Here is a 16,882-nt window from a genome sequence, read left to right as displayed (position 1 = left end):
GCTAAGGCTTTGCTTTCTGATTTTATGGAAAAAAATGAGAAAGATGCTAAAGATTGTGTAGAGGAGGATGTTGTCGAGGTGGTGATGGAGACCAACTCTATGTTAGCAACTTTTGACAGGTTCTATGATCGTGGTGTTATTTTGTATTTCACTAGCAAAATTCCTTTGGTATCATGGATTAAGCAGTGGTTGAATTCATTCATAATGCCTAATTGTGTTGAGGATGTGTATGTGGGTCCAAGAGGTTTCTATGATGTAGTTTTCCGATCGTCAGAACTCATTACGACTTTGATGGCAAAGGTACCAATCTTTTTTGATAGAAGATTAGTGCATGTGATGGAATGGGTTCTAGTGGTGGATTATAAAGATTTATTAAAACAATAATGTCCAATTTGGGTGACCGTTGATTGTAGTAACTCATTCTTTTGGGATTTACTACCAGGATTGATGTCTCAAATTGGTAAAGTTTTGGTTGCTCCTCATGTTAATTCGTTGAACATTGCATGTTATGGGATACAAGTTGTAAACTTCCAGGATGGTTGAGTATCAATACATTTCGATTTGGTCAATTTCGTTTTAAGCTTCAATGGGAAACCTTTGGAAGACTTTGTTTTAAATGTGGTAATTTGGGGCATTTTATGGCTGAATGCCAAAGGGAACATCTCATGGGTTAGAGCGAGATCCTAAAGTTCATGGTCATGTTAGAGGTGTTGGGGAGGAGAATGGAGTATGTAATAATGATGGCCCAAATGTTGAAGATGGAGAGTGGCATAAAGTGAAGCATAAGATAAAAGGGAAGGGTGTTGCCATACAAAGGGAATCAAAAAATACTAATGGTATGACATTACCAAAAGATAATTTGAGATTGAAGGAGGGGTTTAAGAAAAATCCTTGGCAGAAACAATTGTGAAATCAGAGATTGTCCAACCAATTACAATTCGATTCTTCAGGAAGGATGGTACGACCTCAATTAAATCAAGGACTTCGTTCTTGTGGAGTTAGACAAAAAAACCATAATATTGGTGGACGGGATGTAGTACACACAAATCCTTATGTAGCTCTTGAACAAGTAGTTTGTACAGTCATGAATACACTTGCTCATAAAGAGCAAGTTCTTAGCAAAGGTGTTAAATGAAAGTGGTATCATGGAATGCGAAAGGGGCATCTTCTCCTCATAAGAAATATATATTATGGAAAACTTTATTTGATAAAGATTGGGATGTTTTATGTGCAGTTGAACATAAGTGTCATGATTTAGTAGGATCTGTGTTACATTTGTGTGGATATTCCGCATATTATGCAGGACAGTTATCACATCATTACTTAGGGGTTGTCATGATTATTCGTGATTCGTTTTGTCCACATATAGTCTATAATGATCCATATAGACGTTTTTTGGTGATGGAAGTCAAGTATTTTGAGGATTTGATATGGTTGGTAGGAATCTATGCACCCAATAATGCTAATCAATGCATTGAGTTATGGTCTTCAATGTATCCACGGTTATTAGTGGGACGTGTTGGTTTGTTAATGGGTGATTTTAATATGTGTGTTGATGCTTCACAATCTACTTCACGATTCTCATTGATGGATTCTCCTGAGCAAGCAGTTTGGGACAAATTGGTATAAGAGGTTTTGAAGTTGGATGTATGGAAATGGTGGCATCCAGATGAGGTTGGGTTTACATTTTAGTCTATGCAATATAAGGAAACATGGAGTAGGTTAGATAGAATGTATGTTATGCATGATGAGTGCTATTTGCTAGAGATGTTTAATATGTCAATTATGCAAGAGGTTGTGACATTGGATCATTTTCCCATATGTTTTGAGTTTAATAAACATGGGGTAGATATGTACAAAACATTGCTTCAACGAGTTCCTTTGAGGTTTAATTCTTCTTTATTATTACATTCTTTATTTGATGCCTATATGCAACAAATTTTTGGCATGTTTTCACAACAGGTTATTTCAAAAGGATGGCATCCATGGGATACAACACTACAAAACGTCAATGATATTCATCGTATGTATGGTATGAATAATGCTAAAAGACGTAAGAAATTGATTGATAAGTTTTCATATATTCTTACGCGGTGCAATGTACTATTGATGAATAATCCACATGATGAAGAGCTTTTGGATGTTCAAGTTCAAGTACAGGACATTGTGAAGATTTTGTCTTTTCAAAGTTATCAACAGACAAGACTACGTCAATTAAAGGAGGGATTTATAGACAATCAAGCACAATCTCATATGTTTTTTCAAGGATTAAGGCCACCATATGCTCGTTCAAATGTGATACAAATTAATATAGGGGATGACATTGTTGTAGACCTAGTCAAGGTTATTGAGTTATGTATTACTCATTTAAAGAATTTGATTGGGCCAGAGTTGATTATTAATGAGGATGTCTTGAAAGCACGACAAGAGTTTTATAATGTAATTGGGAGTGCCGTGAATACAAATATTTGTCAAGAATTGGATGCTGATTTTGAAGAAGCTGAGGTGGAAAATGTATTGTTACACCTTCCAAATGGTAAAAGCCCTAGCTGGGATGGTGTTACAAATGAAGTTTTTAAGAAGTATGCTAGCATGCTTAAGAGTCCATTCACAAAAATGTTTCAACAATGTTGGGATTCTGGTTTCATGCCTGAGAGCTGGAAGGTGGGCTTAATCAAATTGATACCAAACTCCGGAGTCATTTCATCAATGGAGGCCTATTTCATTGATGGGAGGGTTATACAAAGTGTTTGCAAAGATATTATCTAACAGACTTAAGAAGTTTGTACCCCAACTTATTCATCCATCTCAATATGGTTTTATTACAGGTAGAAATATATTGCATAATGTTTTGAATGTTCAAATGGCGATCGATTATGCTCGACATACACATCAAGAAATGGCTATGGTGCAATTAGATTTGGAAAAAGCATATGATCATGTTAATTAGTCTTTCCTCTTAGGTGTGATGTATAATATGGGGTTTGGTCCTCGTATGTGTCGACTTATCTTTTTGCTAAGGCAAAATGCAACCTCCTGTGTGATGCTTAGTGGTGGAGTCACTCCGAAAGTGTTTCTTACTAGATCCGTGCGGCAAGGATGTCCACTAAGCCCATTGTTATTTGCTATTGTTACACATCCTTTGTTAGTAATGTTGTCAAATCTTGCGGCCAATGGTGATATTATGGGTTTGCATCTTCCTTTTGGTGGACAATTGGTGGCACAAGCATTGGCAACCTCAAAAGAAAATCTTAAAAGGAGTATGCAAGTTTGGGATCAATTTGCTTTGGCTTCAGGGTTGTATATAAATTGGAGGAAGTCTCGCCTTATTTCTTGTATGGAGAGTGATTTTGAATGTTTGGGATGGCGAGGGTCAATGATGTTTGGGATGGCGAGGGTCAATGATTACACGAGGTTTAATTTATTGACATTTGGGTTATCCATTGGGCATTGATGTTACAAATGTTCAATTGATTGATTGGATTGGTAGTAAATTGAGGGACAAAATTATGTATTGGAAGTCTCAATTATGGCCCTTTCATGTATGACTCAAAGTGGTGCAATGTATCTTGATACCCATGTTATTATATTTTTTGCCTTTACTTCCTTGGACTAAGAAGGCATTATAAAGCATGTTACAACCTATTCGGTTCATGTTGTGGCGGAAGGGAGAAATGATGGGACTTACATGGATTTCATGGGACCATTTGGCTACTCCTAAAAGGTTAGGTGGTGCAACAATATTGGATTTGGAAAGGCATTTGATGGCTCGTAGATTTACATTATTACGAGATGTACGTCAACAAGATCAACCATGGATATTTATGCTGCAATATTTGATTGAGCATGAAGGATTGGTGCACGGGAAAATAAAGATTCAAGCATCATGGTGGTCACTACTGAATGGAAGCATTACTCTAAAGATTCGACATTCTGTATGTGGACAACATTTGGTGAGATCGTGGCAAGATGCATTATCTCTTTTTGAATGGGAACCATCAAGTGATCAAGAATATTGTAATTCATTACAAAATGAATTGCTTGTTTCTGCTCAAGTGTTGTTTTGGCATGGGAAAGAGAAGTTGAGATCTCAATTCAATAATTTATTTCGATTGGGGATTGTACATTTAGAAGACGTGGTTGATAATGAATCTCAAAGGTTGTTGGATTTTGAAGATGCCAAGAGATGGTTATGCATTCCCCCAAATTATGGATTTATTTGGGAGAAATTACATGATATACCATTGTTGCAAGGATCTTTGCCATTGAAAACCAAATTTGCACCTTGGGTAGATTGGCGGTTACAAGATGGTATGCGCTTGTTACATGTCACTACAAATATATTGTATCATCATGCGATGGCATCATTATCTTGGCTATCTCCTAAAGCAACGAAGTTATGGAATGTATATAAGTCAGATGCAAGGTGGTGTAAAATATTACAACGTGGTTAGCATTCCCATCTATTATTTTGTGCAAAGATATTCATATGGAGAGTTATGATTGGTGGGCTCCCATTAGGTTCGGCCTTAAAGAGACCAGGACTAGGGTCTGGCACTTGTTTCTTTTGCACTGTTCCATTGGAGGATAGTACACATAGGTTCATTAAATGTCCTATAGCGTGTACCATTTGGAAGTTATAACTCGTTGTTATTTGAGACCTCAACAATGGGGTTTTTCTCAATATGTTCAAAATGGATTAAATGATGAGATGGAGATATTGTTCCAATTTTTACATTATTGGGTTCTACAACACATTTGGATTATGCGTAATGCTTTCATATTTGATAATAGACATGGGGTGAAAGCCTATATAAAGAAGCTTAAAGGTATTCTTATGTGGAAATTTTGGATGTTAGAGCATGTGGGGATCATTTCCTCAAATGCATATTCAGGTTTTTCAATAGCATTACAGAATGTCCCTCTCCCTACATAGGCATATGATAAGTAGAGGAGACTAAGAAGTGTTGTAACTAAGTGGATTTTACATACAATTAATATAATTATGTGCTTTTACCAGAGAGAGAGAGAGAGAGAGAGAGAGAGAGAGAGAAAAGCGAGAGTGGAGAGGGGAAGAAAAAGAGAAATTGTTTTTATTGCTGTGCTCTCTATCGGTAACGGAATCGAGCATAAAGACATGCGTTGGAAAGCCCTCGATTAGAGCTCCGTAACGAGATATAACAAGTTAAATTTGGTGGTTTGTGCGAGAAGCGAAGATTAAAATAAAGAATCTTGTGCTGTTGGCATCCACATACTCAACACACATTGCGGGTCTTCGATTGTATTGATCATCTTTGACCTCTTCAATCGGGTGAGTTCTGATTGTCTTTCTTGTTCATGGAAAATTGTTTTTATCCCCGATCACTATCGCGTCAAGAATAATGGATATCAACATAAATTCCTCTCAAATTGTGGGGGACATCGATATGAAAACAATTGATCCAAAAAAGAGTAATGTGATGGTTGAATGTAATCGTGAAAGGGAAGACATTGGAAGCTCTAAGAGGTTTAAGGGCATTGAGGAAATTAATGAGAAAAAAGCGACATATGCCGAAGTAATACATGTAGATGAGGTTGACAAGGATAATTGTAATTGGGATACTTTATGGGGAATTGCCAATACCTTATTGTCTGATATTGTGGAAGAAAATGAAAATGCAGCGAAAGAATGCAATGATGAGGATGTGCATGATGTGGATGTTGATGCTAAGGTAGTGTTGCAATCTTTTGATGTATTCTATGATCGTGCAGTTATATTATTTTTTACTGGGAAACTCCCATACATTAATTGGATTAAACAATGGTTGAACACAATTGTGTTCCCAAATTGTGTTGAAAATATATATGTAGGACCACGAGGGTTTTATGATGTAGTGTTTTGTTCACCGGAACATCAAAGTGCACTGGTGGCTAAAGTTCCAGTGTTTTTTGATAAACGATTGGTGCATGTAATGCAATGGTCCCATGTTGTGGACTATCATGCTTTGTTGAAACAAGAATGCCCTGTTTGGGTAACAGTGGATTGTAAGCATGCTTTTTTATGGCCACTTTTACCAGAGTTGATGAGTCAAATGGGTAAAGTGTTGGTTTCTCCACATGCAAATGCTACAAATAAGTGTAGATTTTGTGTGTTATGGGATACAAGTCGTAAGAGGCCAGGATGGGTGTGTATGAACACACCTGCAATGAAAAGACTTTATTTTAAATTGAAGTGGGAGACATTTGCAGGTCATTGTTTTGGATGTGGTGAATGGGGTCACTTTATGGCAGAATGCCATTGTCATTGTCCTTCAACTATAGAGGTTCCTAATGAAGGGAATGGTAAGGAAGGAGTTGGGAGAGATGTTGGTGTGTTAGATATGGTGGTTGTTATGGATGAAGGAACATCATCTAGAGCAGGTTATAAAGAGGTTTCACTTCAAGGTTTGGGCCCTAAGAATAAGGGAACTCAATCTATGGATATGGAAAAACAAAATTTGGTGGTTATAGATAAGGGGAAAAACCGTTGGATAGAACTAGTAATGATGTTGTTGTTGAAAAGGATTGGCATCAGGTTAAGGACAAGTCAAAGGGCAAATCAATGAATATGCAACGTAATAGTTTGCCCACTACTCGTGAGACTACTTGGAAAAGTAATTTAGGAACTAGGGAGGGTCCTCGAAAAGTTCCTTGGCAAAGACAAATTAGATTACCCCTTCACCTTCAATTTGATTCATTGGGACGGGTTGTAAATTCATCGAATTCTCGAGGTTTTCGTCAAGTGGGAGAACCTAAACAAAAGAATTTGATAGACAACTCTAAGGATGTGGTGCATGAAAATCCATATGCAGCATTGGAACATGCTTTGACTAGTTTCATGACATCGGTTGCTCTAAAGGAGCAAGTGCACCCATAACATTGTTGACTGAATGAAAGTGGTAACATGGAATGTGAGAGGGGCATGTTCTCCTCATAAGAAGTATATATTATGGCAAACTTTATTAAGTAAAGAATGAGATATATTATGTGTAGTTGAGCATAAGTGTCATGAGTTAGCAAGATCCACAGTTCATTTGCGTGGATATTCATCATTCTATGCATGACATTTTAATAATCATTATTCAGGTGTGGTATTAATCGTGCGGGATAAGTATTTTCCTCAAGTGGTGCATAATGATCCTTATGGTCGGTTTTTGGTTCTAGAAATCACTTTTTTTGGCGAGGTTGTGTGGGTGGTTGGGATTTATGCCCCTAACCAAGCCACAGATTTTAGTGGTAAGAGCCTTGGTTGGGATGGCTTGACAAATGACGTTTTTAAGCGATATTCACAGATTTTAAAGGGGCCCTTAACTTTGACGTTTCAAGATTCTTGGGATTCTAGTCGTTATGTCTCAAGCTTGGAAGGTTGATCTAATTAAATTAGTTACAAAGATGGCATCTCCAGAGTCATTTCATCAATGGAGTCCTATTTCTTTGATGGGGGGGTTATATAAGATATTTACAAAGGTCTTGGCAAATAGATTACAAAAGTATTTGCCAAAGTTGATACATCCTGCCCAATATGGTTTTATTGCAGGTAGGAATATATTGCATAATGTGTTGAATGTTCAAATGGCCATGGATTATGCTCGAAACACTCATCAAGAATTGATTATGGTGCAATTAGATTTGGAGAAAGCTTATGATCATGTTAATTGGTCCTTTGTTTCTGGGTTAATGCATACAATGGGCTTTGGACCTTGTATGTCTCACCTCATATTTTTATTAGGACAAGATACGGTGTCTTGAGTCATGTTTAATGGAGGAGTTACATCAGATATTGCCCTTACAAGATCCGTTCGTCAAGGATGCCCTATTAGCTCGTTGCTGTTAGCTAGTGTTACTCATCCCTTGTTAGTGATGTTATCAAGGCTTGCAATAAAGGGTGATATTGTGGGTCTACACCTTCCGTCTGGAGGGCAACTAGTTGCACAAGCTTTGGCTGATGATTCTTTCATGTCTCTACAAGCCTCACGAGAGAATCTTGAGAAGGGGATGCTTGTATGGAACCAATTTGCATTGGCTTCCGGATTACATATTAATTGGAGGAAGTCTAGTCTCATATCATGTATTGAAATGGATTTGGAATGTTTAGGATGACAAGGATCCGTGGTGAAGAAAGACTCTATTTTTCGACACTTGGGCTATCCATTAAGAATGAATGTTACAAATGGTCAATTGATTGAATGGATGTGTAGTAAGTTGAGGGATAAGTTCATGTATTGGAAATCACAATCTTGGCCATTTCATGTACGTTTGAAGGTTGTACAATGTATTATGGAACCTATGATATTATATTACTTGCCATTGTTGCCGTGGACAAAGAAGGCTTTCCATTCTATTTTGCAACCTCTTTGATATTTGTTGTGGAAGAAAATGGATAAGATGGGAATCACTTGGGTTGCATGGAATCATCTAGCAACTCCTAAGCGCTTGGGGGGAGCTGGAGTATTGAACTTATCTAAGCATATGATGGCTCGTAGATTTTCATTATTACAAGACATGTGTTCAAACTCACAACCATGGATATCTATTGTTCAATATTTCATTGAGAACAAGGGTTTAACACATGGGAGGACAACAATTAAGGCTTCATGCTGGCAATTACTAAATGGATGTATTTCACTTAGGATTCCGGTGTCGTAAAGGGATACGAACGATTGGTGCCACCACGATTCCACACTTGCCTCAACTACAACCACGCATCTCGACTTGGTTCGGTGACCCAACGCTCCTTGGAGATCCACCTGATTCGACTCATTGGAGTTGATTTACATTCTAGACTCAAAGTTCTTTAGTATTATTCTTCTTAGGGATTATTTGCATTATTATGGAACAAATGTTGTGTAGTCAAAACCATGTAATATATTTCATGTGCACCATATAACACACATGCAAATTTTCTCTACATGTGTGCCACATGGCCCACATGCTTTATATCGTGCACATGCACAAGCTTCTCTAGGTGTGTGCCACGTGGCCTACATGTAATGACATCAATTTAGTATAAGAGGGGAGGATTATTGTCATGGAGGGGGGGGGGGGGGGGGGGGGCAATCAAAGTGTCCTATTTTGTAAAGGGTTTTTCTCTTGAAGAAATAGTGAATTTCCTATTTTGGCATTTCTTCTTCGTCTACTTTTGAGTAGCGCTATATGGTATTTTCCTTATAATTCTCAATTCCGACGTCTGTTTTTGACGTTCTATAGCTCGTTGGAAAGCTCTTCTAGAGGGATTTCCAATCTGTGTTTGCACACTTAATTTGGTTATTGTTGAGCGGCAAGCTCAACCGGAGCCGGATCGGCTGAATAAGCCGGAGCCGGTAAGCGAGACGGATCGGACGAAACGGATCGGTATGACGGTGAGCAACCGAACCGGCAAGCAGTGGAGGCCGGGTGCAATCCGTAACCGGAAGTCCAATCGGAAGCCTAGTATAGGATAGACTACTAGGTAGCTATAGTCTCGTAGTAAGTGTCAGATGCTTGTGTGAGCATTGAAGTACATGGTACTTCTGTCAGTCCCAAGAGGACTTGTATAAATAGTGCTACTTAGCACAATGTGTGTACAGAGTCTTGATATAATTTTGAAATTACGATCTACTCTCTCTGTCTCTCTCACGCTCTCTCTCTCTCTCTCTCTCTCTGTGTTGTTCTCTGTTTTACGCTTCCGCAAACACTTACGTTCACAGTTATGTAGGTGGAACGATATAAGGTTTTTGTCTTCACGGGTAGGGCTGCAAACCACTCGTGACTATCAAGATACTTCCGGCTCAACTTCCCACTCTTCTCTTTCATCTTCTTATTTCCACTCTCCTGGTTCAGAACCCCAGCGGTTCCGCCCGGATACGCCAAGATCTTATACGCGACGTGCTTCGACTCGACATGTGGTGAACCCGACGTGAAAACGGGCGGCAAGGAGAGTGAGTTCTTTGCGATTTTACCTGTTCTAACATGGATGCAACACAACTTCAATCAATTCTAGAAGCTGTTCTTATAGGGAGGGAGAGGAGTCCGAATCTAGATCGAGTTGTGGATGGGGTATTAGAGAAGTTAGGTCCATTCACTAGAAAGGATGTGACCCGATTTTTGCAGATGTTCGATGCGGAGATGTTACATCGCAATATTCCCGCTGATTTGAAGAAATCCAACTTCCATCGTGTGGTAGCTGCCGATGTTCTTCCTATCATAGAAGAGCTTCAAACGCAAGATGTTGAATGGGAGGAATTCCGTTACGGCATTTGAAGCTTGGGTGGAGTTGGAGAAGAAGCATGGGTCAGTTCTAGAGACCCTTACTGATTTTGAAGCAAAGTTCCGACAACTCTCAGTTCGGGAGCAAACTTTGCTTGAACCAGAGAAGGTGGTTCTCTTCCTTCGCTCGGTTCCCTATGCGGATAAGGTAGAGCTAGGAAAACTTATGGAATCAAGTGAAACTGAAACATGTTTAGAGGAGGACTGGAGCTGAATTCGGTCCATCTGCCTTCGATATGAGAAAAGAAGAACATGGTTGGGCTCAAAGGGACTTGGAAACGCTACTCCGACCTCTTCTTTGAAGACATGAACAAGGATTGAGGCATCTATGGAGAAACCACAACCAAGTGACGTAGATGACCTAGTGAAGCAATTCATGGAGTGGAAGATTTCTTCCATGTCGAAGGTGCAACATCAGCCACAAGTGCAACAAACTCTTCCGACTAGGGATTTTCGATGCTTATGGCGTGACAGTTTGGAGCATCGAAGATCGGAGTGTGCGGAGCATCAGGAGGTGATGCAAAAGAACCTCATATTCTACAAGGATCGGTTGATCCACTCATCCGTGACTCGTCAACCACTAAAGACAAATTTTGGGCGAGGAGGAATGAAAAAGCTTTTGGAGGAAGAAGAACTTCGACATGCACAAGCTATTTTCCATTCTACTTAGGATGCTATTCAACTAATTAAATTGCCCAAGCAAAGATCCAACTATTCAAACTGTTCTTATTGAAGATGGTTGTCAAAAGACTGGTTGGAGTGATCCAACTTTTCCCACAAAATATGATGTGATGGTAGAGGAGAAGAGGAGAAGAGAGGAAGAGTTGGATCGTGAAAGAGTTCTAAAGAGGGCTGATTTTCATTCTCCATCCGGAAAGCAAAATTTGGACATGCAAAAGGCTGAACCAAACCCTGTACAAGTATCCAAGAAGTCATCTCCAACATTCCGAATGCGGACTGAATTGGAACAAGAGGTAGATGCTTTCTCTTTCATTGAAAATTATGTTCTAAAGCAACATGTCTCGGTTCCATTAGGAGACTTGTTGGCAGTCTCCAAAAAGGAAGTTCATGATGATTTAATGGAGAAGATGTGAAGAAAGCGAATTCCGGTTGATACAACAATGACTGCAAAGGAGGCTGGATGGAAAGAAGGATCTACACAAGTCTTGAAGCATGAAGATAATATTCCGAGGAGCCACTTTACTCGGAATCACTGGGCTTGGGCAACTACAAAAACAAAAGTACAACTTGGTGGTTTATCGGAGGCAGTCATGGCTTTGATTGATAGTGGATCGGAGATAAACCTCATGTCCTTGGAGGTTTACAAGCAAGGAGGGTGGCCGATGACTTCTAATCACCATTGGAGGATTCGAGCAGCAACACAATCATCAAAGGAGTTATCTGGAGCTTGCCCAGATGTGGAGGTGTCAATCGGTGGTGTTATTGTGCTTCAACATTTCTTTATTCAGGATTCAGCCACATATCCAGTTATATTGGGGCAACCCTTTATGGTTGCTGTCCGCATGGAGACCAAGGTATTGGATGATGGATTGGCTTATGCTCGAATCAAAGATATGGATGGTGGAAGGATAGTACAATTTCAGACAGTTCGACCTAATCATGAAAGAAACAAGGATAGTTTACATGTATCCTCTAATCGGGATTTTTAGATAGGACTATTATAAAACAAGGCTATAATAGTCCGGGACAACAAAAGTCCCTGTATGAGAATAATTGTTCCGGAAATAATAAAGTTTATGTTTCTTATACCGGAGCAATCTCATTTTCTTCTATTGATGATTTAAATCGTAAAAGCCAGGTAAATGTGGAAGACATTCGGGTGATGCTTCTTAAACATCGGATTTTGGAACCAGATGATCAGGTGTCAGGAATTATGGAAGAACTTTCCTTTGTGGATACCATTGGAGAGTTGGATAATTCTTTGTATTCAAATGAAGGTCAGTCATTTTTTATTCCAGCCAATTCAGTGGATATGTATGCTGAAATTGCAACATTTCAAAATCAGATGGATATGGTTGCTCGTGTCCATACTAAATATAAGACAGTGGATTGGAAAGTTCGACCTGTAGCAGAACCATTGCCGGCTAATAGCGTAGATCGGCTAAAAAGGGTGAAGGAAGAACCAATGTTACGGGATTCGAGGAGGATTGGTCATGTGTTTACGGAGTCTTCGCAAGGGAAGCTTCAGATAGGAGGGGGTGATTTCCTTAATCAACCTGAAGAAAGCCAATTTCGAAAGATGTTATCTCAACATGGTAAGGCTTTTGCTTTTTCACCTTTAGAGATAGGTTGTGTGGACCCACAACTGGTGGCGCTAATGATTATCTTTACTGTCCCTCATATGCCTTGGAACTTGAAACCAATTCCTGTTCCAAGAGCTCATATTCCGAAACTCATTGAGTTGCTAAAAGAGAAGGTGCGGATGGGTATCTTAGAGCCTTCGAATGCTCCGTATTCTAACCGGTGGTTTACAATACCAAAAAAGAACGGATCTCTCGGGTTCATTCAAGATCTCCAACTAGTTAACAAAGTAACGATTTGGAATTCATGAGTTGGTCCCGTCGTGGATTCCTTCGCAGAATCTTTTGCAGGTAGAGCTATCTACTCCATGACTGATTTGTATTCTGGATATGATCAATTTCAGCTTGCTTTGGATAGTAGGGATATTACTACAATGTGTACACCTATTGGGCTGGTTCGAATGTGTACTTTACCACAAGGCGCAACTAATTCTGTCACTTATATGATGAACGCAATGAATAAGGTGCTCAGGGACCACATTCCTCATCGAACAATGCCTTTCTTGGATGACATTCCGATTAAAGGATGTCTAGAAGAGGAGAAGGATGTAAAAGTTGGGTTGGATGGATGTCGGAAATTCGTCTCAAATCATATAGCAGACTGTGAAGACATATTGAAGAATTTAGAGGAGGCACATTTGACAATTTTTGGAGAAAAATCAAGTTTTGGTAGATTTGAAGTGCGGATTGTGGGGTATTTGTGTGGCCCCTATGGTCGGAAACTTGATCCAGCCAAGGTGGACGACATCAATGCAATGGAGGATATCTACAAGTCAACATCAGAAGTAAGACGATTTTTAGGTGCATGTGTTTTTTATCATATTTGGATTCCACATTTTGCAGATATTATTGATCCCTTATATAAGTTATTATGGAAAGGACAAAGTTTTATATGGGAGGAGGAGCATACATTGGCCATGAAGAAGATTAAGATACTTTTGTCATTTGCACCAGCCTTGCGACGACCAATATATGAGCAAGGTCGACCTATCTTTGTGACTGTAGATGCAAGTCTGACTGGAATTGGATGGGTGATTAATCAAGAGGATGAAACTAGAGATCGATATGCTATTTGGTTTGGAGCAAAGATTTTACATGATCAACAAAGAAGGTATGCTCAAATAAAGAGAGAGTTGTGGGGCATAGTTTCTGCGATTAAAGCAGACAAGGATTATTTGATTGGATCGGAAGTGGTTATAGAGACGAATTGTTTGCCGATCCTTGGAATGATTTCAGGATGCTACAAATATATCCATGCTAAGATGGATTACCTATATATTAAAACATTTAACCTAGAGATCCAACACATTACAGGGAAAACCAATGTTATGGTTGATATGTTGTCTCGAGCACGGACTATTCTAGAGTCGTCTTCTCTGGAGGAAGAGGATGATTTTGATAATGGATTCTTTTGTAATGAGAATTGTTTGCAAGTGGCTGAATTTAGAGAGGAGGAATATGAAGGAGAGCTACTGCAAATCGGGAAATTCCTACAAGCACAAGAAGGAAGCCCTGATTAGACACGAAAGGATTTTCGGATATTCAGGAAGAAGGCTTATAGGTTTCTCTTGAAGGATGGATATCTTTGGAGACTTGCAAAGAAAGTTAAGGATCCTCCAACTCGAGCTATCGGTTTATAGGTTCAGAAAGATAAGATTATTTCCGATTTTCATGATAGTCATTGGGCTGGACGTAAAGGAGTGGTCAACACATTTTCGAAGGTTAAGGATTGGTATTGGTGGAAGGGAATGTATGCGGATATCCAAAGGTATGTGGAATCATGCATTGAATGTCAAATGTATTCTGATTATAGGGTGAGAGATGAGCTACATCCGACGTACTCACCTGTGTTGCATTATAAGTGGATGGTGGATATAGTTCATATGCCCTCTGGTCGAAATCAAATGAAATACTTGGTTCTTGCTCGAGAGGATTTGTCCAACCAAGTGGAAGGAAGATCTCTCCAAAACAAGTTTGCATCGGCTGTTCTAAAGTTTTTATTAGAGGATGTAATTTGTAGATATGGTAATGTTGGGCAGATTGTAACAAATCGAGGGGAGCTTGATTCAGATAAGGTTTGAATGTTCTTCCAAAGATTCGGGATCCGATTGACTTTGACTACAGCATATAATCCGGAGGGAAATGGTAAAGTGGAAAGGGGCCATGGTCCAATTGTGAAAGCTTTGGTCAAAGCATGTGATGGCCGAATTTCTATGTGGCCTGACATGCTTCCTTATGCTCTCTGGGCTGATAGATGCACTCTCAACTCTGTTACGGGATTTATGCCATCGGAACTACTTTTTGGTCAGAAGCCCATTATGCCTACGGAGCGGATGATTCCCACTTGGTGAGTTTTACCTTGGGAAGATCAGATGGAACGTGAAGATTTGTTGGCTATTCGGATTCAGCAATTAGAGAATAGGCCGGAGGATATAGCTGAAGCTGCCAGGAAACAACAAGAAGTTCTATTGAAGAATAAGGATCTATTTGACAAGAGACATCGAATTCGGAATATTCCCATTGAAAAAGGAGATTGGGTTTTGGTGTTGGATAGTAGCCTTGAGCATCAACACAAATCTATTCGAAAATTCTCTCATCGATGGTTTGGGCTGTATCGAGTGGTAGAAGTCTGGCAAAATGGAACATATAACTTGTCAGAATTTGATGGAACTCTTCTTCGAATTCCGATCGCTGGTAAACGAATTAAAATCTTTAAACAAAGAGCCTCTCTTGTTCCTGACATTTTGCAGGATGAACGATCCGTGGAAGCTAATTCGAATTGGGAAGAAGATGTTGAAGAAGAGGTGGTCCATGACGTGGCAACTACAAGTATCCAATTAGAAGCGGTAACGACAATTTCATCACATGATACTCGTCTAGAAGAGAAAGTAAACGAGAAGTTTGAAGGGGAGAAGATGTCTCTCATGTCGATTCTGGAATTGAATGAAGATGAGTGGCATGCATCAAATGTTCAAATAAAAGGAAAGAAGACTTTGCTTCAATTTTCTCCACTTGGCACATACCAAAGGATGTGCAGGTTAGGAGGGGGTGCATGTCGTAAAGGGATACGACCGATTGGTGCCACCACAATTCCACACTTGCTTCAACTACAACCACGCATCTCGACTTGGTTCGGTGACCCAACACTCCTTGGAGATCCACCTGATTCGACTCATTGGAGTTGATTTACATTCTAGACTCAAAGTTCTTTAGTATTATTCTTCTTAAGGATTATTTGCATTATTATGGAACAAATGTTGTGTAGTCAAAACCACGTAATGTATTTCATGTGCACCATATAACGCACATGCAAAGTTTCTCTACATGTGTGCCACATGGCCCACATGCTTTATATCGCACACATGCACAAGCTTCTCTAGGTGTGTGCCATGTGGCCTACATGTAATGACATCAATTTAGTATAAGAGGGGAGGATTATTGTCATGGAGGGGGGGGGGTGGGGGGGGACAATCAAAGTGTCCTATTTTGTAAAGGGTTTTTCTCTTGAAGAAATAGTGAATTTCCTATTTTGGCATTTCTTCTTCGTCTGCGTTTGAGGAGTAGCATTGTATGGTATTTTCCTTATAATTCTCAATTCCGACGTCTGTTTTTGACGTTATATAGCTCGTTGGAAAGCTCTTCTAGAGGGATTTCCAATCTATGTTTGCACACTTAATTTGGTTACGTAGGTGGAACGATATAAGGTTTTTGTCTTCACGGGTAGGGCTAAAAACCACTCATGACTATCAAGATACTTCCGGCTCGACTTCCCACTCTTCTCTTTCATCTTCTTATTTCCACTCTCTTGGTTTAGAACCCCAACGGTTCCGCCCGGACACGCCAAGCTCTTATACGCGACGTGCTTCGACACAACACCGGGCTCTACATGTGTTCAACACTTGGTTACCTCATGGCAAGAAGCACTCTTGTTATGTGTATGGAAATTATCATCTAGTAGAGAGCATTGTAATTCTTTGCAAAAAGAGTTACTTGTGTCTTCTCGATTATTATGTTGGCCAGGAAAGGAGAGATTACGCTCTCAATTTAATCATTTGTTTCATTTTGGGGGTCAAAGAGGTGGGAGATATAGTTGAGGCTCCATCTCAAAGAATTTTGGAGTTTGTTGAAGCACGACAATTATTACGCATTCTGCCTAATTATGGGTTTATTTGGAGACAACTACAAAATATTCCTGTTAGCCGACCGGCAAGGGAAGTCCAGAATGGGAAATGAGGGGATAATTAATAACCAGGAGCTGATTATATATTTATATAGAATTATTATGATTTTGAGAAGCG

At 39.5% G+C, this 16,882-nt stretch overlaps 1 protein-coding gene across 1 annotated transcript; it reads left to right on the top strand.

Annotated features, from left to right (window-relative positions):
• The first annotated feature begins 5,421 nt into the window (after positions 1–5,421).
• Positions 5,422–5,964, top strand: LOC147867157 (uncharacterized). The gene is made up of 2 exons (XM_087339626.1): positions 5,422–5,711; positions 5,851–5,964. Exons 1-2 carry the CDS (start codon positions 5,427–5,429, stop codon positions 5,872–5,874), a joined length of 309 nt encoding a protein of 102 aa, XP_087195752.1. The 5' UTR covers positions 5,422–5,426; the 3' UTR covers positions 5,875–5,964.
• Positions 5,965–16,882: the final 10,918 nt, after the last annotated feature.

The sequence above is a fragment of the Azolla caroliniana genome, unplaced genomic scaffold (genome assembly GCF_043228905.1).
Source record: "Azolla caroliniana isolate FFs.n. ecotype wild unplaced genomic scaffold, voAzoCaro1.0.p SCAF_2, whole genome shotgun sequence".
Taxonomy (NCBI): domain Eukaryota; kingdom Viridiplantae; phylum Streptophyta; class Polypodiopsida; order Salviniales; family Salviniaceae; genus Azolla; species Azolla caroliniana.
Note: the sequence above shows the minus strand (reverse complement) of the source record. Positions and strands in the feature narration are given on the sequence as shown.

Coding starts and splice junctions, on each gene's coding strand:
- LOC147867157 (XM_087339626.1), top strand. CDS start 5,427: ATGAAAACAATTGATCCAAAAAAGAGTAATGTGATGGTTGAATGTAAT. Junction 5,712..5,850: donor ATGTGGATGTTGATGCTAAG/GTAGTGTTGCAA, acceptor ATATATATGTAG/GACCACGAGGGTTTTATGAT.